This window comes from Danio rerio, chromosome 14, assembly GCF_049306965.1.
Source record: "Danio rerio strain Tuebingen ecotype United States chromosome 14, GRCz12tu, whole genome shotgun sequence".
Lineage (NCBI taxonomy): Eukaryota > Metazoa > Chordata > Actinopteri > Cypriniformes > Danionidae > Danio > Danio rerio.
In genome coordinates, this window is record NC_133189.1 from 5,052,501 (window position 1) to 5,080,414 (window position 27,914).

Consider the following 27,914-nt stretch of genomic DNA (forward strand, 5'->3'; position numbering starts at 1 on the left):
AACCATTTATCATGTTGTATTTGTATTTGCAGTTTTGTATATCTTTACTGTAACATACAGTCATTTTCACAACTTTAAAACTTTAAAATACAGTAACATACTATCCTAAACTGTCCTATACAAGAAACACATTACAATTTTATTTTTTTTTTTACAATTTGACAGCAGAAAGAGCATCTTTTTCTTCAGTCAGTAAATTATTGGCAGCAGTTTACCGGTAACTTGCTGTAAATCGATTACAGCTAAAATACTGTATATACATTACATACAGCACATTTATCTTGCTGTTTATCTTTACAGTAAAATATACAGTAATCTTCACAACTTTAAAATACAGTAACATACCACATAACTGTCCTGCAGTAAAATACAGTTCATATTACAGTTAAATACTGTGCCAATAATAAAAACCTTTAACATGGTACATTTCCACATGAGATAGGAGCGGGAAAAACAAAACACACACACATACACACACACACACACACACAAACACACACACACACACACACACAAACACACACACACAATCATAAACAAGAAATACATTACTTTTTTAAAAGCATCTTTTCTTTCCCGAGTCAGTAACTTCAACCTGTTCACCAGTAACTTACTGTAAAAAAATTACAGCAAGAATACTGTGTTTACATTTACAGCACCATTTATCTTGGTGCATATGTATTTACGGTTTTGTATATCTTTACTGTAACATATACAGAAATTTTCACAATGCAACTTTAAAATACAGTAACATACCGCATAACTGTCCTATAGTAAAATACAGATCCTAATACAGCTAAATACTGTGTAATTAAAAAAAAAAAAAAAAAAAACATCAACAGCTTACATTTTCACATGAGACCAGGCTGAAAAAAACTGTCCTAGACAAGAAATACTTTCTCCCCAGAGTCAGTAACTTATTGGCAGAAGTCCACCAGAAACTTACTGTAAATCAATTACAGCAAAAAATACTGTATTTAAATTACACACAGCACCATTTATCTTGCTATACATCTTTACTGTAAAATTTACAGTAATTTTCACAACTTCACAACTTTAAAATACAGTAACATACCGCATAACTGTCCTATAGTAAAATACAGTTCTTATTTCAGTTAAATACTGTGCCAATAACAAAAACCTTTAACAGGGTGCATTTCCAGATGAGATAGGACTGGGAAAAACAAATCACACACTGTCCTAGACAAGAAATACATTATAATTTTTTTTTTTAATTTGACAGCAGAAAGAGCATTTTTTCTTTCCCGAGTCAGTAACTTACTAGCAGCAGTTCACCAGTAACTTACTGTAAATCAATTACAGCAAGAATACTGTATTTACATTTACAGCACCATTTACCTTGGTGCATATGTATTTACAGTTTTGTATAACTTTACTGTAACATATACAGAAATTTTCACAATGCAACTTTAACATACAGTAACATACCATATAACTGTCCTATTGTTAAATACAGATCTTAGTACAGTTAAATACTGTGTAATTTACAAATAAATCATCAACAGCTTACATTTTCACGTGAGATCGGGCTGAAAAAAATACAGTCCTAGGCAAGAAATGCTTTCTCTCCCGAGTCAGTAACTTATTGGCAGCAGTTCAACAGTAACTTACCGTAAATCAATTACAGCAAACATACACAGCATCATTTATCTAGCTATATATCTTTACTGTAAAATATACAGTAATTTTCAAAACTTTAAAATACAGCAACATACCGCATAACTGTCCTACAGTAAAATACAATTCATATTACAGTTTAATACTGTCATTTACAAAAAAAATTGTTAACATTGCACAATTGCACATAAGATAGAGCTGAAAAAAACACACACACTGTCCTAGACAAAAAAATACATAAGAATTATTTATTTATTTATTTATTTTTCTTACAATGTGACAGCAGAAAGAGCATCTCTTTCTCTCCCGAGTCCTTTTGAGATGAAAGCGTGCATTAGGCAGGGGGTGAATGTGCTCGTGTTTATTGGCCCCGTGTTAAGTTGGCTAGTAATCAAATCTTTGCGCTCTTGCTGCAATATATTCATTTTTCTCCTCCTTTCTAAAAGTAGAAGTACTGATAACACTTTTATACTTAGATAAAAGTAAAGAAGTACAGCCTCAAAAATGTACTAAAGTAAAAAAAGTAAAAAGTACCTGTTTCAATCACAGTCCAAAGACAAGCGCTATAGGTGATTAATAAATCGTCTAAACTGGCAGTAGTGTAAGTGTGTGTGTGATGGGTGTTTCCTAGTACTGGGTTGCAGATAGAATGGTAACCGCTGTGTAAAACATATGCTGGAATAATTATATTTTTATTCATAAATTGCCCAGTATACTTATATTTGTTGTTGTAAAATATTTGTTAAAAAATAGGTCTAAAGGTGTAACTATACAGTCAATAAAAATCAATAAAAACTGTTAAACAGCATACATTCTGTATTTGGAAATATGAACTCATTAGAAATAAAGGAAATAAACCACAATGCATTCATTTTTTTATAAAGTATTTGATTGTTTTAGTACTAAATGTACAAATCTTGACAGAAAAAAACCATTATTTTTCGCGGTATTAGATTGAAAGACCAGAGTAAGCCCTGCAGTATGATCAGAAGTGGACAAAAGGCTTAAGCATTTAAGCGGCCTGTTTTTGAACTGGAATGTGTCTCTCTTGTCTACCTGTGATCCGAACAAGCAAAAGGTGTCATATTACCGTGTAAACAGGACAGCATCAGTCATGTTAAATTAGCCGACTTCCTCTGTCACAGCTGCATAGTCATCCTTGTCATTGCACATATCGTTTTTTTTTTTTCGGGAGTATGCTGTTGTATTTCGCACTGTCGTTGTATCTGTGATCTGTATTTTGTACTGTCTGGAGCCAGCACCTAAGCTTTTCACTCATCATAGCACACGTGCTGCTGCTGATGTGACAATAAAAGTGATTTGATTTGATTTGATTTGATTGCCTTTATCATAGTAATCTTCATAAACTAGCCCACGTACGGTGGGCGATAGCCTTGAAAAGGCCGCGTAGTGCCGCATGCAGATACGTAGACTGACTGCATCAAAACTGTGAAATAATATAGTTTGCGTCACCACACTGCATGGATTAAATAAAATGTAACTATTTATAAAATAAAATTACCTTAAAAGGTATATTTATTAAATAAATACATAACAATAAAATCAAATTAAATCTAAAAAAATTAAAATAATATTTTTAAAGTATAATAAAATTAAATTAAAATTTAATTTAATTTAAAAATAAAAAAAAAATTAAATAAAATTTCTATTAAACTGAATGCTGGGAAGTCATTAGATTGCACTGGATGAATTGTTTGTAGACTGCCTGGATTAAATAAAATAAAATTATTTATAAAATAAAAAAACAATAATTAAATCAAAATAAATAAATAACAATAAAATAAATAAATTAAAAATCAATAAAAACAATAATTCTAACTTAAAAATGATAAAAAAAAATTAAAAAAATTTTAATTAAATTTTATTAAAATTAATTCCACTAAATTTACACTAAATTAAGTAGAAAGCTGGTAAGTCATTTAATTGTACTGGATAAATTATATGGTTTGTAGACAGTATGGATTAAATAAAATTGAATAAAATTACATGGAAATTATATTCCTACAATAAAATAAAATAAGTAGTAGCCAAATTGAATAAAATCAAAACAATATTTGTAGAATTAAATAAAAATTAATTTAAAACAATATGAAAATGAAAGTAATGACCGTGCATTAAAAGATATTATGGAGCAAAAAGTACAGATATTTGTGTAAAAATGTAAGGAGTGAAAGTAAAAAGTTGTAAAAAAATAAGTAGTGGAGTAAAGTACTGATACCAGAGAAATCTACTTAAGTGCAGTAACAAAGTATTTGTACTATTATTATTAAACTACTATGCTATTGTATTTGAATTTGAGGTTGGGTAGATTGTAGTGTTCATGTGTCCTCTGAATACAAGTTTCAAAAATGTATCTTTGGTTAAGTTATTATTTTACAATATTCTGAAGACTTTGTACCTGCACATGAGAAATATTTAAATTTATTAAAAAAAATAAATAAATAAAACTAATGCTGAAACTAATAAAAACTAAAATAAACTAAGCAATTTCAAAATATAGAAACAAAAACTGTATAAAACAAACTGAATTTGAAAACACAAAGTCAAAATGAAATAAAAACTAAAACTAATGAAAAATCAAAACTTAACCTTAATCCTTTCATTTATTTTCCTTAGGCTTAGTCTCTGATTTATCAAGGGTCACCACAGCGGAATGAACTGACAACTAATTCAGCAAATGTTTTACACAGCAGATGCTCTACCAGACACAACCCAGTACTGAGAAACACCCATACACTCTCACATTCATCCAGGTTCATCCAATTCACCTATACTGCATGTCTTTGGACTGTAGAGGAAACTGGAGCACCCGGGGGAAACCCACACCAACACGGGGAGAACATGCAAACTCCACACAGAAATGCTAACTGACCCAGAAAACTTCTTGCTGTGAGGCGACAGTGCTAAACCACTGAGCCACATAATTTATAATAAATGAAATTAAATTTGTAAATAACAAATAAATACAATTAAATAAAATGAAAACTACATTTACAAAATAAAATAAATAACTATAAAATAAATTAAATGAAAAAAATGTATATTTATAAAATAAAAATGGAATAAAAAAATCTATAATTTTAAAATAAATAAAAAACAAATTGGATTAAAACAATACATTTTTAAATAAAATTACATTAAATTAAATTAAAACTATATTCATAAATAACAGTTAAATCCAATTAAATAAAATGAAAACTACATTTAAAAATAAAATAAATAAATGTATATTAAATAAAATTTAAACAATATTTAATAAATAAAATTTTTTATTAAAAAGTAAATAATTTTTAAAATAATAACTTTTAAATAAAATGAAATTAAATGAAATAAAATAAAATGAAATTAAATAAAATAACATAAAATAATAAAATAAAATAAAATAAAATAAAATAAAATAAAATAATAAAATAAAATAAAATAAAATAAAATAATATAGCACTGGACAAATCTGTTAAATTAATAGCATGAATTAAATGAAATAAATGAAATTAAAACTATGTTTATCATTAACAACAAAATTAAATAGAATAAAATAAAACCAAAATATTTTTTAAATAAAAAAATGTATATTAAATAAATAAAAATTTAAATAAATAAGTTGTTGGAAATCACTTTTGCCAACGAAAGTTGTACAAAACTGTGGTATATAAATAAAATTCTCAATGTCATTGTCTAGCAAATGTATGAAAAGCAACTGTGTATTCTGAGCTGGGAGACGCTGGTGTGCTATATTAATAGCTGCATAATGTAGGGGTGGTTTATTCAGCTCCGAGACACCAGCGCGCTTTCATGTCTTTTATTCACTTATTCTCCTCTTCTACAAATGCATGCTGTTAAAAATACTCAGTAATCAGCCGATGACAACAGCAATCAAACAAACAAGGAGGAATTAAGTCTGCGCATCTTAAAAACAATCTATTTCTCTCTCTCTCTTTATCTGTATGTCTGCCTCTCTCGCATCTCTAAAATTGCCCTAATTATACAATGTCGCACACTCGTCTGGGCTCCATCTCAATGAGGGTAAAAAAGGGAAAAAAATGCATTGCTATTCATCTCAGAGTAGATTTTGTGTGCCGAATCGATAGACTGCTGGGAATGTATGAAAAAACACAGAAAAAATATTGAAGTGTTTGGAAAAAAGCTGATGTTTATGGCTTTAAGAAAGTCTTCGGCTCTGTAAAACTGAATTATCGTGATGCTACATTTGCGATTGGGTTGCTGATGCTGTTGCTAAGGTGTGGTAGGAGTGGTTTAGAAAAATGATTCGAAGTGAAGTGCAATGTTATATGATGTGAGCAGCTCATGATATAGTGTGTTTAGAGGATTGTCATTTCACCATTTAGCTGATTTGTAATGGAACATTTTTAAAATAAGCTGGTTGGCAACATAAGAGAAGTGCTCCTCTAAGTGCTCCTCAAATTTGTCGGTCAGATTAAATGGTTGAACATTAATAAATTATTGTTGTTATTATTATATTTATTTTTATTGAAAACCTGTAACCTTGCACTAGATTAATGATTTGTCGACTTAAGTTTAAATTTAAATAAATTAAATTAAATTAAATTAAATTAAATTAAATTAAATTAAATTAAATTTGTTCCTATAACTAAAAGCTAGGAAGTCATTAAATTGCACTTGATGATTGGTTTGTAGACTACACCAATAAAAATTAAACTATTTATAAAATAAAATTACATTAAAAGTATATTTATTAAATAAATACATAACAATAACATTAAATTAAATTAAATCAAAATTAATTAAAAATATTTTAAAAGTATAAATAAAATTATATTAAATAAAATTTAAAAATAAAATAAAATAAAAATTCTGTTAACCTGAAAGCTGGGAAGTCAGATTGCACTAGATGATTGATTTGTAGACTGCCTGGATTAAATCAAATTAAACTATATATAAAATAAAATTAAAAGTATATTTATTAAATAAATAAATAACAAATAAATTAAATTAAATAAAAAAATAATAAAAACAATATTCTAACTTATAAATTAAAATAAAATATAAATTTAAATAAAATAGATTAAATAAAAAATAAATAAACATAAATTCCATTAAATTGACACTAGTACAAATCTGGGAGCTCATTAAATTGCACTGGATGAATGGTTTGTGGACTGCATGAATTAAATAAAATTAAACTATTCATAAAATTAAATTAAATTAAATTAAAAGTATATTTATAAAAATTAATTAATAATAATAAAATTAAATTATGATAATAATAATAATATAAAATTAAAATGAATTAAAATAACGTTTTTAAAATTAAGTTAAAATTAATTCCACTAAATTGACACTAAATTAAGTAGAAAGCTAGTAAGTCATTCAATTATATTGGAAAAATGCCATGGTTTGTAGACTGTATGGATTAAATAAAATTAAATCAAATTACATTGAAATTGTATTCATAAAATAAAATAAGTAGTTTTCAAATTGAATAAAATCTAAACAATATTTATACAATTAAATAAAAATAAATTAAAAACAACACTTTTTAATTAAAAAAAATATTTAAAAGAAATGACAATTACATAAATTTAAATTTAATTAAAACAAAAAAAATATTAAAACAATACTTTCTAAATCAAAAAAAAAATAATTCCATTAAATTGACTCTAAATGGAGTAGAAAAACGGCTCGGAAGTCATTCGATAGAACTGGACAAATGGTTTGCAGACTGTGTGGATTAAAATAAATTAAGTTAATACTTATAAAATAAACTAAAATCTATATTAATAAAATAAACTAAATAATAATAGAATTAAATTTAATTAAAACTACATTTATAAAATAAATAAAAAAGAATAAAAACAATATTCATAAAATAAAATAAAAATAAATTAAAAAAAAGGGCGTCACGATGGTGCAGTGGGTAGCACGATCGCCTCACAGCAAGAAGGTCGCTGGTTTCAGCTCCAGCTTGGTCAGTTGGTATTTCTGTGGGGAGTTTGCATGTTCTCACTGTGTTGGCGTCGCTTTCCTCCACAAGTCCAAAGACATGTGGTATAGGGGATTTGAAGAAACTTAATTGGCCGTAGTGTATGTGTGTGAATGGATGTTTTCCAGTACTGGGTTGCAGCTGGAAGGGCATCCGCTGTGTAAAACATATGCTGGATTAGTTGGCGGTTCATTCCGCTGTGGCGACTCCTGACGAATAAAGGGACTAAGCCAAAAAGAAAATATATGAAAGAAAGAAAGAAAATTATATATCTAATTTTAAATCAAATAAAAACAATATCTATAAAATCAAATAGACACTAAATTCAGTAGGTGGACTGCTGGGAAGTCATTCAAATAAAGAAACCCTAATGTTGACGGAAGCTCTTCAGAGCCGCAGCTGCATGTCTATAGCAGATGGCATTATTCAGCGGGTCAGATGGTTGTTGTTAGTGGACTGTGGCTCTGGGTGAATGTAAAGTGCTTCAGTCTCTGAGGGACGATGCAAGAGTCTGACTGAAACGAGACTGGGGGGGGGGGGGGGTATGAAGAACTGCTCTTATATTCATGAGGTTATTCACATCTCTCTCTCTCTCTCTCTCTCTCTCTCTATATATATATATATATATATATATATATGCTTCTGTGCAGCGTCTGAGGGAAAACCCTGTCTGTTTGACTTCACCTCTGTCTCTCTTTCCCTCAGCTTTTTAAAACACTGTGAACTGCCTTGATTTATTTTTTCTATCTGAAAATAAACTACACCGCATGATTCAGAATTACCTCTGAACTTTAAATGTACACAGGAGACTCCATTCTCAGATGATGTATGTCTAATGTAGTAGCTTTTCACGATGAATGAGACATTCTCTGGACTTACGTTTTTGATGACGAATGGAATGAAAATGGGAAAATGCGATTCTGCCTTTGGGAATTTGAGATACATTGAAGGTTTTCTTTAAAAAGAAAACACATTCAGCCTGGGTTTGCTTTGCATTTTTAGGACCAAGATGGCATATCGGTGGGTAAATAAATGAAAGTTGTGTTTTTTGCATATTGCAAGTGAAATAATTATGCAAATATACCAATAGAAATATGTGAATGCTCGGCACATTTTTTTTTTTTTTTTTTGCTTGGGGGTTAAAAATGGTAAGACTTTACTTGAAGGGGGTTTAATAGACTAAATCAATGTGAGGCTAATCTACCATGTCAAATTCAATAAATCTGCCATGAGTTCCTGATGTGGGCATAACTCACATAACCTTCTGTACTGTCTCTCCTTCACTTGCGGTCTATAGGCTGCAACATATTCTTACCACAGATCGATACACATCAGTACAGGCATCCATTTATTGTCTGCAAATAAGCCTTTCTGGAGTCAAACTACAATAGTAGCCCAAAAAGCAGGCTATGCTCTGTCATTTTTTTTTTCTTGCAACGTTATTTTCAAAATAGCCCAATTTTCCTGAAAAAAGAGTGTCTGGGAGCTCACTGGGTTTTTAGATGAGGGATAAAATTGCTTTTCTTTACTGTCAAGATCACAGTGAACCATAGTTTAATTGATTTTGTGTTTACTTGTGAAAAAAGGCTCCAATGCTTGCTTATTGACTACTTTTTTATTGTTTTACTTTATAGTGTTTTATTAAATCCTGAATCTGCTTTTAATCATTGCGATTTTTAGTTTTTATACTTATCTTGTTACCATTTTATATATATACACACACACACACACATATATACATACACATATACATATATATATATATATATACATATATATATATATATATATATATATATATATATATATATATATATATATATATATATATATATATATAAATTAATTAATCAATTAATTAACTAAATAAATATACACATATAAATAAAAAAAATAAATGAATAAAATAAATAAATAAATAAATGAATGTATAAATAATTAAATAATTATTAAAATTATTAAAATGAATAAATAAAGGAATGAATGAAATAACACATAAAATAATAAAAAAACAAATAATTAAATAAAGAAATTAATGATGAATAAATAAATGAATAAATGAACACATATAAATAAATAAATAAATAAATGAACACATATAATAAATAAATACATTAACACATATAATACATAAATGATAAATAAATAAACACATATAATAAATAAATAAATAAATAAATAAATAAATAAATAAATAAATAAATAAATAAATAAATAAATGAACCACACATACATTAAAAATACATGAACACATGTAAACAAAGAAACAAACAAATAAATAAATGCGTTATTTTAATATTATGTTAATATAACTATATACATTTGTATATAAATATTTATTCATACAACAATTCTGTCTGGTTCTTGAATCTGATTGGCTGATAGCGGTGCAATATTCTGCAAATAACAGCACTCGTCCAGCCTTTTCACCCTTGTGTAGTACTCCACCTACATACAGCAACTCTACAGTTTGACAAATATTGTTGCTGCTGGACAACATAATGCATCTTTAAGGCTTTTTTAGTCAAGAATGTCAGTGTTTAGATTGGAATTATACAGTTTATTTATAAGGATAGTGCCTATTTTAAATATTTATAATTTTTTAAACAGACAGCGCATCGGTGGCTGGTTGACATTGACATAGTCTATCCACAAAATTTCGACAGAGACCGCATTAAAAGCTCTGAAAAGAGAAAAACAGCATAGTTTCTTACTAATGATAGATAGATAGATAGATAGATAGATAGATAGATAGATAGATAGATAGATAGATAGATAGATAGATAGATAGATAGATAGATAGATAGATAGATAGATAGATAGATAGATAGATAGATAGATAGAGACTATATTACGTTTTTAATATCATACCATGGACCTAAATTAACATGAACTAACAAGCCAACAGTTCATTATATTTATATTTACATCAATTGAAATCCATTTATATTCATTTAATGCAAACAAATGTTAATGATCTTATTTTAATGAGTTCAAGACTATTTGTTGTCATAAAAATTCATCAGATCTTATTCAAATGTGCTTATGAACAACACAGGCTTACAATTCATAGAGTCCATTCAACTGCTTATTTATAAATAAAGCTCGGAAACAAAAAACAAGATGCAAACGCATATTTATCTCATCTTACCATTGTGCTATTAATTATACCATTGTGTATGAAATGTGCTCTACAATAATCTTGCCTTTTCAATCTTCATAACCTGCAATTGGAAATAGCAAACAGTTTAATGACATGCATATAAACGGCAAGAACAACACTGCAGATTCACCTTGAACTGATTCTATGGTCTCTTGAGGATGAAATGATTATCCGAGTCTGCTTTATGCTCATTCTTCATGTTTCGTTTATGAGGTCATTATATCTTCATCCCAGTCGGCGGTAAACTGGAGATGCTCTTTGACTCGCTCGCAAAAAGTTAATCAGCCATAAACGTGAACGGATAACAACACATTCAGATTTACTGAAACATTCAGGCGTCCTGTGATTGACTGACTGTGGTATTGAATGGAGGAACAGGGCTTTGTGGGAGTTTGGCTTCAGGAATGATGGGTATATCGACCTCTTAAGCTGTTTTTTTTTTTTTTTTTTAAACCGGGGTCTGGATGGGCGGAATGAAGGATGATGAAAAACATTTACATAAAACCAATATATGGGTGACTGGATTTCCACGAAATGTATCTGAACATCTTTAAGGTAAGATTTATAGCGTGTATATACACATCTGAAGGTAAAATGATTAGCTTTCCTGTGAAAATGTTACATTTTTTAACCCAAGTGATGTTTAATGGAACAAGGAAATTTTCACAGTATTTCATATAATTCTTTGTCTTCTGGGGGAATGGTATATAAAAAACTTAAATTAAATTAAATTGCATTAAATTAAATTGCATTAAATTAAATTGCATTAAATTAAATTGCATTAAATTAAATTGCATTAAATTAAATTAAATTAAATTAAATTAAATTAAATTAAATTAAATTAAATTAAATTAAATTAAATTAAATTAAATTAAATCACATACAGTACCACCAACATATTTTAAATGTACTTTTCAGGGTAAAGATAAACATAAAAATAAACAAACAAACATACAAACAAATATTAAATAAACAAATAGTAAGTGGATTAAATAAACAGTATGGTATGCATTTAATGGATTTAAAAGTTGATAACCCCAAAGGAATACACAAATGAATGAAGGAACATACAAAAGAATGAATGAAGGAACGAAGAAACAAACAAACAAACAATGAACAAACAAACAAATAAACAAACGAATGAGCAAACTAAAAAAACTAAGAAACAAATGAATGAGCGAAAATAGAATGAATGAACAAAAAAGAATGAACAAACAATGAAAAGAATGAATGACCGAACGAATGGACAACTGAAGAAATGAATGCACAAACTAATGAACCAATAAATGAACAAACAAATGAATGAATGTACAAATGAACTAATGAACAAGTGAACGAGCAAAAAAAGAATGAACGAATAATCAAAAGAAAAAACAAACAAATGAACAACCAAACTAATGAACAAACGAACATGATAAAAAACAAAACAAATGAATGAACAAACAGATGAATGAAGAAATGATCAAACTAACTAACGAACAAAATAGAGGAATGAACAAACAAAAAAATGAAGGAATGGACAAACTAACAAACAAATAATCAAGCAAAAAAAACAACAAATGATTAAAAGAACAGACAAATGAATGAACGGATGAACAAATTCACAAACAAACAGATGAACAAATGGATGAACAAATGAACTAACTAAAGAACTAATGAACAAATGGACAAATTAATGAACTAACTAACTAACAAACAAACGAACTAACTAACAAACAAAGAACAAACAAATAAATGAACAAACGAATGAACAAACTAACAAACAAATGAACAAAATAAAGAATGAACAAATTAACCAACAAATGAATGAACGAACAAACGAACAAACTAATGAACAAGTGAACAAGCAAAAAAAATAAAAATTAACAAATGATCAATTAAAGGATGAAAAAGCGAAAAAAAAGAATGAACAAACAATTAAAAGGAAAAACAAACGAACAGACGGATAAATAAATGAATGAACTAACTAACAAACAAAATAAAGAATGAACAAAATAACAAAGAAACAAGCCAAAAAAGAATGAGCAAATGATTAAAAGAAAGAACAAACAAATTAACAACCTAACTTAACATAACCAACGAACATAAAAACAAAGGAAGAAATAATCACTGAATGATCAATGAACTAACTATCAAAATAAAAAAATGAAAAAATGAACAGACAAAAAAATAAGTGACTAACAACTAACAAACAAGTAAACAAGCAAAAAAGTAAACAAATAAACAAAAGAAAGAACGAACAAATAAAAAGACAAACGAATGGACAAACAAACGACTGAACGAATAAAAGAAGGTACAAAAAATGAATGCACTAACTAGCCAATAAACAAACCAAAGAAAAATTAAGAAAAGAATGAATGAACAAAATAAACAAATAAACAAATGATCACAAGAAAGAATGAACAACTGAACGAACAAACTAACTAACTTACAAAATAAAAAACAATTAAATAAACAAACAAACTAACAAACTAACTAACAAACTAACAAACTAACCAACTAACTAACTAACTAACTAACTAACTAACTAACTAACTAACTAACAAATAAACAAACAAATAAATGATCAAAATAAACAATGAACTAATGAAACAAACAAACTAACTAACTAACTAACTAACTCACTAACAAAATAACAAACAAACTTTCTAAGAGATGTTTTGTTGTAATTAATAATTCATTCATTTTCTTGCTGTTTCTGAAGGAAAACTGTTTCTACACAATTTTATAACACTCAGCAGGAGAGAGACGTTATCAAAAATTGCCTTAGCCCTGCGGTTTGCACAACACATGACTTTACAGTAATCCTTGTAAACAAGCCAATGATTGGATTATTGATTTTTTGGATGAAATGTTGACAGGATGCTGGTCTGATCCTATAAAGCAATCTTTGACCGTGAGGAATGACCTCTAACGTTCAGCTAATGACACAAGACGGTTCACTCGGTTAGCCTAAACAAACAACCCGGACCCAGCCCTTGACCCCAGCATTAATAAGGCGGCCTTGCTGGATATAGAGTCAAACTTCATGGGCTAAAACCAGAGGCAAGGCCAAACGTGGGTTGTCCCAAGGCCAAAAAAGGGTTGTTACTAGAAGGGATACAGCTGTGGCCGGAGGTTAACAAGAAATGTTTAAGGCTATTAAGACACATTTAAACTGTTTTCGTATGATAAGACCATATATATCTCGTAAAGCAGCGCAAATGTTTGTGCATGCTATGATATTATCACGTATGTCTTATTGTGCAATAATCTGGGGTCAAGCAACCCAGTCAGTTGTTAAGCCTGTAATGTCTCTTTACAAACACACTTTAAAAGTAATGGATCAGAAACCAATAAGATGGCACCATTGTCAAATTCACCTGTACTGCATGTCTTTGGACTGTGGGGGAAACCCACGCATACACAGAGAGAACATGCAAACTCCACACATAAATGCCAACTGACCCAGCTGAGGCTCAAACCAATGCCCTTTCTTTCTTTTATTTTATAAATATTATCATTCATTTTTATTTTCTAAATGTAGTTTTGATTTAATTTAATTATTATTTATTTTATTTTCTAAATATAGATTTTATTTTATAAGTATTGCTCTAATTTAATTTATTTTAGTCCACACAGTCTACAAACCATTTTTCCAGTTCTATCGAATGACTTCCTAGCTGTTTTTCTACTCAACTTGGTGTCAATTTAGTGGAATTATTTTTTATTTTATTTCGTTTTAATTTATTTTCATTTTCATTTTAAAAAGTATTGTTTTAATTAATTTTTGTTTTATTTTATTTAAATTTATTTAATTGTCATTTCTTTTTTTAATTAATAAATATGGTTTCAATTTATTTTCATTTAATTTTATAAATATTGTTTTGATTTTTATTCAATTTGACTACTACTTATTTTATGAATACAATTTCCATGTAATTTTATTTAATTTTATTTAATCCATACAGTCTACAAATCATTTCATTTATCCAGTACAATTTAATTGCATATTTAACCCATATTCACAGAAAAACACAGAATTGTTGACATTTTTGCAGATTTATTTAAAAAAAATGAAATATCACATGCTCCAAAGTATTCAGACTCTGCTGAGCATTCAGCGGATGCCGTTCCAGCTGCCACCCATCACTGGAAAACACCCATACCCATACAAACACCCAGATAATTTAGCTTACCCAATTCACCTGTACCGCATGCCTTTGGGCTGAGGGGGAAACCAGAGCACCCGTAGGAAACTCACGCATACACGGGGAGAACATGCAAGCTCCACACAGAAATGCCAACTCACAAAGCTGAGGCTCGAACCAGCGACCTTCTTGCTGTGAGGCGACAGCACTCCGCCAATATTCACTTTACAATATCTGGTTAAAATCTAAGCTGAGAGAACCGGAAGACAATTGAGATTCAACACAGGTCGAGTACAAACAGCCCATTCAGCCTTGCCGTTAAAAACAGTTCAAAGCATGCGAAGAGAAGATGAAAAGATTCAGCCCTCCTCTCTCCTGAAAATATGCACCTTGTCTTTGAAAGCCTGAAAAAATATTACTTATTCATTCTGCTTTGTCTTTTCAGGCTCTCGTATCATCGCTTCAGTGTTAGCGGTGGGTAGGCTTTATGCTAGCTGCTTCGTTAATATGCTTAGACCAACCTGAACCTCATTGGAGCTCTAAACACGAAATCTGACCGACTGTGTTTTATTGTTCTTTCCCAGCTCTTGTGATTTAATAGCAACCCAAGCTATGTTTCATTTAGGTATCAACAGCACTAGGGGAAAGTCAGATTATTGACACTACTACATTTTTCAGCAAGTTTTCCTGAGGCAGTAATCAAACACACACACACACGCACGCACACACACACACACACACACACACACACACACACAAAACTGCATCTGCTTTCTCTCAAGCAGCATTGTGAAGAAATTGGGATTTACCTCTCCTGTCGTGTTCACATCCTGCCCCTTACTTCAGTGTTCCTGGTCAAAATTGACTGGTTTGTTTTAAATGCTCTTATATTAGCTCACAAATCATTTTTCTCCTTCAAATTTGTATTCAATATTCTTTAGCTGTGAACAATGTCTCAAAGTAGTGTTTAACCAGTTAAACTCTGCTGTTATTTTGGGATTTCCGCCTGGATTTTGCCTACCCAAATTTAAAAGCTTTCCAAATCGACATGTAGAGGTGTAAATGCAAAAAAATTGTTATCATTTTAAAGAAAACCCTTTGACTTTTCATAAAACACTATTGAAAGTATTTACAATATCTGTATATGTTGTCTGTGTTATAATAAACACCTAATAAAGAGGTGCTTTTTTTTTATTTTTTTTATGAAGTCAAATTTGAAAGTGTACCTTGTAGGTTCTTTGTGGTTTAGGTTGATGTAATTAATTTTGGTGGTTCCTGCACATGTCTGTAATCATAGGAAAAAAGAAAAATGTCTCTAACATAATCTTTGCAAAAGTTATTGTATTACCACTGATGAGAGGTGCTTTACAAGCCACAGGGAGCAATCATTGTTTTCATATTTTACTACTCTTGTGTTTGATCAAACATAATTCACTGTGTTTGGACCACGTCAGACATATAAAAGGATTACTTATGCACGTCACCTCAAAAACAGAGGAGAATGGCCCTGAAGCGCACAGCAAAAGGTAAAAGATGACAGCTGTCTGTGCTATCTGGGGCTGCTTATTGATTATAAATGTATTGTTTTCACTTCTGTGCCATGGAAACACGGCGATTCATTCGACAACTGTTTGATATGTGAATATAATTCAGTAAAAATAACGCTAGAACCATATGAGCTTTCATTTTTCATACTTTTCATTTGAGCTATAACTTGTACATGTGTCATTTGATAAATATGAAAACGAACTATTGTAAAATACCTAGCTCAGGTTTCCAAAATACTGTGTATTTAAGTGTAAATAACTTTTGTACAGTAGAATAAAAACCAAAGTGATGCATATGTGCATAAAATATTGCTTCTACACTTTCAAACGAAACCACTTACGGGGGTCTGATGCAATGCTAGCCCTTTAAATCTTAAAGCTAATGTCGATGACGTCACGGACGCGGAGTTTAACTGGCTAACATGACTTTAGAGAATTAGACATAAAATAACTGCAATGAAAATAAAAATAGGAGCTGAAAATATATTACAATATGAACAATAGATGATAAAAATCAAAATACTTTGTTTCAATACTAATAGACAGCTCGCGAAAAGAACCATCACAGGGTCATAAGTCAAGTGAGATAAGTAAGGAAGACTGACCATTTTTACAGATTCCCGACATTTAACGTACAGTATGTCAATTATGCATCAGGATATAAATTGACTGTCATGAGCGTGCTGTGAATACATTTAGGGAGGCAGGGATTCTGATTCATTCCAGTGGCTTGGTTTATTTGAATCATTACATTGATGTGAATGATCTAACCCCTCTGAGTCACTGGGATGAGCAAAATCTGCATAAAACCAATCACAGGTGTTGCGTGCCATTTAGGAAATGTGCCCCAGTGTGTTTTGTGTTGCTCTGACGTTATATCGGCATATTGCAAAGACACACACAAATATGAAATTGGACCAATTGGAAAACACTATTTTTTCCAATGATAATTCCGATAATTTGGTTCGATATTTCATCATGTTTATTCTCAGAAAAAAAAGAGGAGAGATAAAATATTTTGCTGCTTGTTCAAACTACTTGTTTAAAAATGAGATGAATCCAAGGGGCGGCACAGTGGCTCAGTGGTTAGCACTGTCGTCTCACAGCAAGAAGGTCACAGGTTTGAGTCCTGGCTGGGCTAGTTGGCATTCTGGGTTTGCATGTTCTCCCCCTCCTCCGGTTTCCCCCAGAGTCCAAAACATGTGGTATGGGTGAATTGAATAAATTAAATTAATTAAATTAAATTAAATGGGTTGCAGCTGGAAGGGCATCTGCTGCACAAAAGATATGCTGAAATATTCCACTATTTTTCAGCGACCCCAGAAAAATAAGGGACTAAGCCGAAGGAAAACGAATGAATGAACTGCTGGACGCGAAGTAGGAGGTGAGCTTCCCTCCCTCCAGGACATTTACCACAGGCGGTGCATGAGGAAAGCCAAGAGAATTATCAGCAACTCCAGCCCCCCAAGCCATAGACTTTTCTCATTGCTACCCTCAGGCAGACGGTTCCGCAGCATCCGGTCACGCACCAGCCGACTGAAGGAGAGCTTCTTCCCTCAGACTATCAGGCTGATGAACACTTAACACACCCCACACAGACTCTTCCATACTCCTCACTGCACACCATCAATATGTAGCATGCACAGCATTTTAACCAATCCATACTTGAAGCAATACTGTGGACACCTATTGATTGTACATATCGCCGTCAATTTTACATTGTCGTATGTTGGACTGTCTGTATGTTGCACTGTCTGTATTTTGTACAGATCCTAAGCTCTTTACTCATCATAGCACACGTGCTGCTGATGATGTGGCAATAAAAGTGATTGGATTTGATGTGAAATTTTTTTCGGGGGGGGGGGGGATTAGGGGGGGCTTCTGTGGGGTTCAGCTTAAAAAATAAGTTACCTTCATCAGTTTGTGTTTGGACAACATGAGGGAATTGTGTGGAACCCAGAAGCGTTTGTGGAAGACCCATAGCACATATGTCTTTGGACTGTGAGGGAAGCCGGAGCACCCGGAGTAAACGCATCCCAATCATCACAAATACTGCAGAAGACCTATTAGAGCCAGCATGGCGAGATTGTCAAAGAAATTAGTCAAGTTTGGTGAAGAAAAAAATCATGGTATATGGTTAAATTCAGTATGAGGGGATGTGAGAGATGAGTGGCAACATCAACAGCCTGAGTTATCAAGACATTTGTGCTGCCCGTTACATTACACACCACAGCTTTGTCTAAGCAAAGTCAGAGCTTACTGTCCTAATTAAATCATCAAAAATCAAAGCATGATCATATTTTATTTGGGTAAAATAAGTGTAATCTAGAGGCCTTTGCCTTTTATATAAGCCATTTCTGATACCGAATGATCAACTAGAAGTCAAGTTATTATTTGTTGTTCCTGAAACTTGAATAGGCGACAAGATTTTTGCCAGGTAGTGTATATATATAAGAAACATAAAAAATAGTCTGCTCACAATTAGTGCAAACAGCCAAAACCTGGATATTTTAGGCAATGTCCTGTCCAGGGTGTGTCCTGTTAAAAACATATGTTCACCATATTTCTAACCAGGGAGCAACACCAAGCAGAAAACACCACACTTCTGATCTGGTGCAAAAATAAAGCATTTTACATAACTATGTAAAATAAGAAAGTTGGATTGCACAAAATTCCTTGTTGTCCCAAGACAAATCGATTTTTACTATTTTAAGTAGGTTTAACAATTAGGTTGTCCCAAACACAGCTTAAGAATTGTGTTGTTTCAACTCATTTTAAATAAGTTTGAACAAGCAGCAAAAGCTAATATTATTATCAGGAGAAATGGGTGTTAAAGGGATCACATGATGCTTTTTCATGCATTTTTCCCTTTCTTATATAGATGTTTGTGTATTAATAAGGTCTGAAAAACTCAATCTCATTTATATCTTTTATAAAAAAAAAAAGAAAACTAATTCAGATCTGCCAAAAAGTGGATTCAGGTATTGCTTTAGGCATTGAAACTTTTACATAAGCAAAATATTATTAAAGTTAAATAAAGTGAAGGTCGATACTGACTGATTATGCTCCACATTTTTTAAACAGAATGTCATTATTGAGTGCAGTTTTTATATTGCAGATATTCACTCTTTTTTAAGTATTGAATTATGTTTTTTTATCATGGAATTTTTTTTTTCTTGCAAATAGCATTTTAAATTTTTATAACAACCCACAAAACAATCCGCAAATAAAAAAATCAACATCCGCAAGTAAATAAGTAAATCAATTAATCAATCAATCAATCAATCAATCAATCAATCAATCAATCAATAAAATAAACAAATTATTCATTCATTAATTTTTTTTTGTCGGCTTAGTCCCACTGTTAATCTGGGGTCGCCACAGTGGAATGAACCGCCAACTTATCCAGCTCGTTTTTACTCAGTGGATGCGCTTCCAGCCGCAACCCATCTCTGGAAAACATCCACACACACTCATTCACACACACAATCATACACTACGGACAATTTAGCCTACTCAATTCACCTGTACCGCATGTCTTTAGACTGTGGGGGAAACCGGAGCACCCGGAGGAAACAGACGTGAATGCAGGGAGAACATGCAAACTCCACACAGAAACGCCAACTAAGCCGAGGCTTGAAACAGCGTCTCAGCAACCTTCTTGCTGTGAGGCGACAGCACTACCTACTGCACCACTGCGTAGCCCTAAAATAAAAAATTTAATAATAAATCAAATAAATACAAATACAGAGAAAAAAATTATAATAACAAACCATATACAAACATATATACACATAAACCTTCACTCAATCCACATCTAAGGTTTTTAAGTGATTAAAGAATGCAATAAATTGTTGCCATTTTTCAAAAATCTGTTGTCCCGTGCGTCTGATATTGTATTTAATTTTCTCAACTTTTAAAAAGAAGACTGAAATAGACTACACTGAAATAGATGGGGTTGTGGGGAGGTCCAAGACAAAAGTATTCTGCGCCTAGCGAGAAAAGATGCAAAAGCCACAATGTCAGCGTGTCTCCAGTTAAAAGAGCCCTTATTTTGCATTAAAAAAGGTCATATTTTGGTTTTAGGGGTCTCCAACAACAGGCTGATATGCATGCAAGGTCAAAACACACTTTCATTGTCTTATAATATGCATTTTTTTTTACCTAATTATCCCAGCGACTCCCATATGAATCGTTCACTGATTTATTTGTTCCCAAACAACTCCTTAGCGCAAAGCTAATCTGCGATGTTTGGTCCGATGATTCAGTCTGTTCAGATTGGTCAACAGCGTTCAGCACGAGACAGACAGAAAAGCCCACCATAGCTATGAAATAGCAGCCAGAGAGTATGTGAGAGCCCAACGCAGGAATGCAATAAATCAATGCAGTAAACACCAGCATATCGTTCTACTCTTATTCCTAACCACAAGTAATAACGGGATACATTCAGTATTAGTCTACACAGTGGCAGAAAATTGAGCTATTTTGAAAATTGACAGTGCTGCGTGTGTAGGAATGGCTGATTGTGGCCATAACAAAGGCAAACAGCAGAGGATCGCCAATTCAGAAACGCATTTAAAGGGCACCTATGGTGAAAAATCTACTTTTTAAGCTGTTTGGACATACATGTGTAAGTACAGTGTATATACTGTCATACTGGGGGGAAATAAACACACACAGTCCTTTTTTTTTTCAAATTTAACAGCATAAAATGGTGTACCAATTAGAACGGGTTTTCACATTGACCGCAACTTTCTGTAGGAATGCGGTCCCCCTGCCCACCAATATTGATTGACAGCTGTGTGCATTAACATGTCTCTGCAGTGATGCATAAACTCATATCGACAAGACAGGACGAGCGCAAAGCAACCGGGAATAAAAGGTCTGTTCAGTTTGCTAGGATCATCAATCATCATCAGACGTGATCAAGAGGGAGTTTTACAAGTTTAACATGTTTAAAACGTGTGCTCGTGTGTAATGAAGTACAGCCATTCACTTCAGATTCACTTCATCACCACAGCCACGTGTCTCTCTAACTGTCTGTGTGTGTGTCTGCGCTATGTATGTGTGTGTGTGTGTGTGTGTGTGTGTGTGTCTGCGTGTCTACGCTATGTATGTGTGTGTGTGTCTGCGCTACGTGTCTGTGCTATGTGTGTGTGTGTGTGTGTGTGTCTACATGTCTGTGCGCTGTGTGTGTGTGTGAACTCATTGTTGCAACTCCACAAAAAATGTGTCAAATACTGATTGGTAAAGTTCTTACTGTAGTATTTCTCACAACCGTTACGTGACAACTGCTTCCTGAGGCAGCCGAGGGCGTGTTGAGGCATGTTGCTGACAGGCACGTGGGATCGGTGGGCGGGTATGACTCGCCTTAAAGGCCCAGTGCAAAAAAACAGCAACAACCTTTTCCCAGCTATTCACCTTATTCTCAGCTGACGAGCGGGCGCTGCCATTTGAATCTTTTTGTCTCGAGACTTCCGGTCACATTCACTTCCATTCATTTTTTGACGTTAACAACTGCTCGTTACGCTGCTTGATGTTGCAATTTAATATTTTCTTATTATATTATGCTACTTGGTCTGTGTAGTCATGCAAACATTTGTTTGTTGAGCAAGTAGTTTGGCCATTTTCTGCCGCTTATTATTCCTAGTCATTTCTCCCATAGGCGACTGAATCGGAAGTTCTAAGACAATCGCGAAAACAGGCGCACTTCCGCATTTTAGAATAAGGTCAATAATACAGACACTTTAAACAGCTATGAAAATACTCTGATGGGTGTTTTGAGCTGAAACTTTACAGACACATTCTGGCGACACACAAAAGACTTATAATAAATATGAAAAAAGGGTAACCTATGTGCCCTTTAAATCAGTAAAGGAAGAAGCACACGTCACATTTTTAACGTGGTTTTGGATGCAATATGTGAACAGCCCTATACAGATTTAACCTGAGAGATATAAGCAGTGATCTATAATAGATATGTGATTACAAGCAGCGTGGGGTGATTACAACTTATAACACACATATTTTACAAACTAGAGAAAACGAGGCAACAATTTTAATGACACTTAGGCCTACATGTTATTATCCGGAGGAAGAAGGAACTGGTCCATTTGAACAGTCAAAGTTACTGACAAAGTCGCTGTCAAAGTCTGACAAGTCCAAAGTCAAGCTCCTCCAATAGCAAATTTCCGGCAAATCCCGCTCTGCAGAGTAGGTTATTGTTATAAGAAAGAAATCCATAAAGGTTTATAACCACTGAAGGGTGAGTAAATAGTGAGTAAACATTCATTTTTAGGTGAGTTATTCCTTTAAATCAGGCGTGTCCAAACTACGGCCCGCGGGCCATCTGCGGCCCGCAATCAGTTTTGTGGCGGCCCGCGAAGCTTTTTATAAACATCAATAGAATCTGGCCCGCTATACAAAAAAATGAACGTAATTCAATAAATAACCACCGGGTGTCGCTATTACATGCATTCAATTAAGCAGCAGTTCTTGTTATGATCTATCTATCGATCTATCTATCTATCTATCTATCTATCTATCTATCTATCTATCTGTCTGTCTGTCTGTCTGTCTGTCTGTCTGTCTGTCTGTCTGTCTGTCTGTCTGTCTGTCTGTCTGTCTGTCTGTCTGTCTGTCTATCTACACACAGTTCAAGTCTGAATTATTAGCCCCTCTTTGATTTATTCTTTTTTAAATATTTCCCAAATGATGTTTAACAGAGCAAGGACATTTTTACAGCATGTCTGATAATATTTTTTCTTTTGGAGAAAGACTTTTGTTTTATTTCGGCTAGAATAAAAAGCGGTTTAAATTTTTTTATGAACCATTTTAAGGTCAAAATTATTAGCCCCTTAAGTCTTCAGAACAAACCATTGTTATAAAATAACTTGCCTAATTACCTTAACTTGACTAGTTAACTTGGTTAACCTAGTTAAGCCTTTAAATGTCACTTTAAGCTGTATAGAAGTGTCTTAAAAATATCTAGTCAAATATTATTTACTGTCATCATGGCAAAGATCAAATAAATCAGTTATTAGAAATGAGTTACTAAAACTAATATGTTTAGAAATGTGTGGAAAAAAATCTTCTCACCGTTAAACAGAAATTGGGGAAAAAATAAACGGGGGCTAATAATTTAGGGGGGCTAACAATTCTGACTTCAACTGTATTTATATATATATATATATATATATATATATATATATATATATATATATATATATATATATATATATATATATATATATATATATATATATATATATATGCGTGTCTGTGTGATGTATGTAAAATTTGGCCCGCGACAACGTTTGTTTTTTTGCATCTGGCCATCGGCCCAAAAAGTTTGGACACCCCTGCTTTAAATCCACTGATATGTTTTTACTGAGATACTTTTCTGTGACTTTTCCTTCCTATGACACTGCTTTGCCTATTAAGGGATGAATGACTCCACCGACAGACAAATCCATAAGGTTCAGTGAAATCCGGCATGTCATTACGGCCTTTGTTAGCTAAACTAATCCGCTAATGGAAAAATGTCAGTGACACTTAAGCAGCGACAAAACATTCGAAAAAAAACTTCTTTCTTTTATTCCACTCGATAGAAAGCCGCTTCATAATAGCACCGCGTACATGACCAGTCACAAATCGATAAAAGCAGATGCCCGGTATCTCTATTTAATCTGGGCTAATGTACTTCTGTTGTCACCATAAGCACCGTAATGTGTCCCTGCCCTCATCATCATAACATCAGACACAATCTAAAACCGCTAGAGATAAACCAGATAACAATGCGCCGAAGGTTAATTCTTGGGAGTTACAGCCGAGCCTTTGTTCAAATCCATTATGCTACACATGTAGTGATGCTTGAGGAAAAGATAAACTGGTTTCTGGAGAAGAGCAGGGATGGTTTCAGCCTTTGTATCTGCTCTTTCACGGCTTCTTTTATCTTTAACTGGATATCAAAGCGAGCCATTTAATTCGGAGACTGCTAGCTCACCTCCCAGTCCGGGTCTCAGCCGGTTGTCGTATCCGTCCAGCAGGCGGTCTAGGATGCGTGTGAAGAGGGTGATGTTGTTTTTGAAGGCATCTGTTGTGGCATCTGCGGACACTGACCTACACGGCAAAGGCACAGACGTCAGGATTAGGTATGAATTGAACAGTGTCACGGATAGAAAGACTTGAAAAATGATGGAAAATGAAACTTCTGAGTGACTAAATGAGTGTTCATAATCCTGATGTTCATAAGGCTCTTGTGGGCCTTTAAAGGAACAGTACATTTAAAAATAGTAATAAAAACACATAGGCTTAAACTGTTGACTTTTTCATTTTGTTTTCCTGACTGAGCATGTTTAGCTTAGCTTAGCATAGATCATTGAATCGGATTAGACCATTAGCATCTCACTCAAGAGACCAAGGAGTTTTGATATTTTTTTCTATTTAAATCTTGACTCTTCTGTAAATGCATTGTGTACTAAACCAACTGTGCATTTTAGCTTAGCTTAGCATGGACCATTGAATCGGATTAGACCATTAGCATCTCACTCAAGAGACCAGAGAGTTTTGATTTTACTTTTTTATTTAAAGCTTGACACGTCTGTACTTGCATCATGCACTAAGACCAACTGAGCATTTTTAGCTTAGCTTAGCATAGATCATTGAATCGGATTAGACCATTAGCATCTCACTCAAAAGTGACCAAAGAGTTTGATTTTACTTTTTTATTTAAAGCTTGACTCATCTGTAGTTGCATCATGCACTAAACCAACTGAGCATTTTTAGCTTAGCTTAGCATAGATCATTAAATTGGATTAGACTATTAGCATCTAAGTCAAAAATTACCAGAGTTTAGAATTTTTTTTTTTTTTTTTTTTTAAGCTAGACTTCTTTGGTTACATCAGGTAAGACCAAATAAGCATAGTTGCTTAGCTTAGCATAGATCATCAAATCGAATTAGACCATTAGCATCTCCCTCAAAAGTGACCAAAGATATGTACTAAGACCAACGCAGCATTTTTAGCTCTGCTTAGCATATTAAGTTGGATTAGACCATTAGCATCTCACTCAAAAATGACCAAAGAGTTTTAATATTTTTTTTCTTTTTAAAGCTTGACTCTTCTGTAGTTACATCTTGTACTAAGACCAACTGAGCATTTTTAGCTTAGCTTAGCATAGATCATTGAATCGGATTAGACCATTAGCATCTAAGTCAAAAATGACCAAAGAATTTTGATTTTATTTTTTAAGTTTAAAGCTTGACTCTTCTGTAACTGCATCGTGTACTAAGACCGATACAGAATCGGATAAGACAAGCATCCGAAAACCACCATTAGCCAACACAAATTCTACAAAAATAAAACATAATAGGATGATGTAAAAGAGGCATCATGGAATATATATATATATATATATATATATATATATATATATATATATATATATATATATATATATATATATATATATATATATATATATATATATATATTTCTCAGCTTTTATTTACATTTAAACAAAAAGTGGCACATCTAAAATATTCATCTTCAAAGGCTTTATTGGCTATTACAGCAATCAAACAGCTTTTTGCATGTCTACACTGGTATTTTTGCCCACTCATCTTTAGAAATTAACTACAACTCTTTCAGGGTTTTCCCCTCCACATATTCTCAATAGTGTTTAAGTCTGGACTCTGGCTGGGCCACTGCCCACCTCTATGAACTACTTGAAATAACATACAGTTGAAGTCAGAATTATTAGCACCCCTTTGAGTTTTTTTTTTTTTTTTTAAATATTTCCCAAATGATGTTTAACAGAGCAAAAAAAAATTCACAGTATGTCTAATAATATTTTTTCTTCTGGAGAAAGTCTTATATGTTTTATTTCGGCTAGAATAAAAGCAGCGTTTAATATTAATAATTCAGGGGGCTAATAATTCTGACTTCAACTATATATAACAATAGCATAATCTGATATATGGGCATGCATTGGTAAGGATAAAAAAATATTTTATTTATTTGTTGTTACTCCACCCCATTAAGGATCATCATTACAGAAGTTTTGCATTTTAACTGACGTGATTCAGACTATGGATCTTCAGGAAACATTCATCTCTACATCGTATACCACCCAATTATGCATAATAATAAGGTATTTTAGCCACAAGTTATGCCATTGTTTGCGAAACTCACTCCTGAACAGTAAAACTGAATCCTTTTTGTAAAATCAACAGCACCTCGAGACAGGGAAATCCTCAGTAATCCTAAAAACATCAAAAAAATCAACAAACACTGGTTTCTGGTGAGGTTAACGCTGCTGTGATTTGTTCTTTCACTCTGTTCCACATGTTCCGCTTACAGGGAAGTTGTTGTGAAACGCTCAGGAATATAATTAACATATTTAAGCATAATTGGCTTAATTAGCATAAGCAATCATGCATACGTTATGAGCATCAAAACTTGATCTGTTTGCCAGCTGACTGTTAAACCCCCTTTAAAAGTAAGAACACACTCGCCCTGCTTCAGTCTACTGAGCTGCACACACATACACGCACTCGGCATTCAGATGCACTCCTGATGCAAACGATTTCACGCACAATTCAAATATCAAATATTTACTCTCCTAATTAAGCACAGACTTTTGACGTCAAACGACTCTGATAGTATTTTCTTGCAAAATATACTCTTTGATATAACTTATAGAATTTATTTGTTGGTTAATTATTAACGCAACATGCATACAAGAAGCTGACAAATGGAAATGATAAAATATAATTATAAATTTAAAACAAAAATATAAATAATATTATATTACAATGGGGAAAAACTATGATTAATTAAGGATTATTCAAGAAAATTTCATGTTACTTTTATGTTTTATTTGACATTTTGTTGTAATTATTCATTTTCTTGTCAGCTTAGTCCCTTTATTAATCCAGGGTCGCCACAGCGGAATGAACCGCCAACTTATCCAGCAAGTTTTTATGCAGCGGATGCCCTTCCAGCCACAACCCATCTCTGGGAAACATCCACACACACACACACACACACATTCACACACACACACTTATACACTACGGACAATTTAGCCTAAACAATTCACCTGTACCGCATGTCTTTCACCCGGAGGAAACCCACACGAAGGCAGGGAGAACATGCAAACTCCACACAGAAACGCCAACTAAGCCGAGGTTCGAACCAGCGACCCAGCGACTTTCTTGCTGTGAGGCGACAGCACTACCTACTGTGCCACTGCCTCGCCCCTTATTGGGTTTTACTGTGCTCAAATTGCTTCATTACCTCAAGTGGATTAAGTTCACAGTACTCATTATCATTAGTTATTAAACTTAAACGGTTTGTTGCAATCGATTTCCTCAAATGGTTTGAGTTACTTAAGTTTTACAGTGTAAAAAAAAAATGCTTATTATTAATGGATGATTATGCGTTCAAATA

General features: G+C 32.5%; 2 protein-coding genes across 2 annotated transcripts in view; both read right to left on the reverse strand.

The window, feature by feature from the left end:
- The window catches only part of guf1 (GTP binding elongation factor GUF1), a 365,280-nt gene that overhangs the window by 263,573 nt on the left and 73,793 nt on the right, over positions 1-27,914 (reverse strand). The gene's annotated exons all lie outside the window — the stretch shown is intronic.
- Positions 1-27,914, reverse strand: part of gabra2b (gamma-aminobutyric acid type A receptor subunit alpha2b) — a 164,385-nt gene that overhangs the window by 124,849 nt on the left and 11,622 nt on the right. The window contains exon 3 of the mRNA XM_073922466.1: positions 24,467-24,582. Coding sequence (XP_073778567.1) covers positions 24,467-24,582 — 116 coding nt within the window. The remainder of the gene's footprint in view (positions 1-24,466; positions 24,583-27,914) is intronic.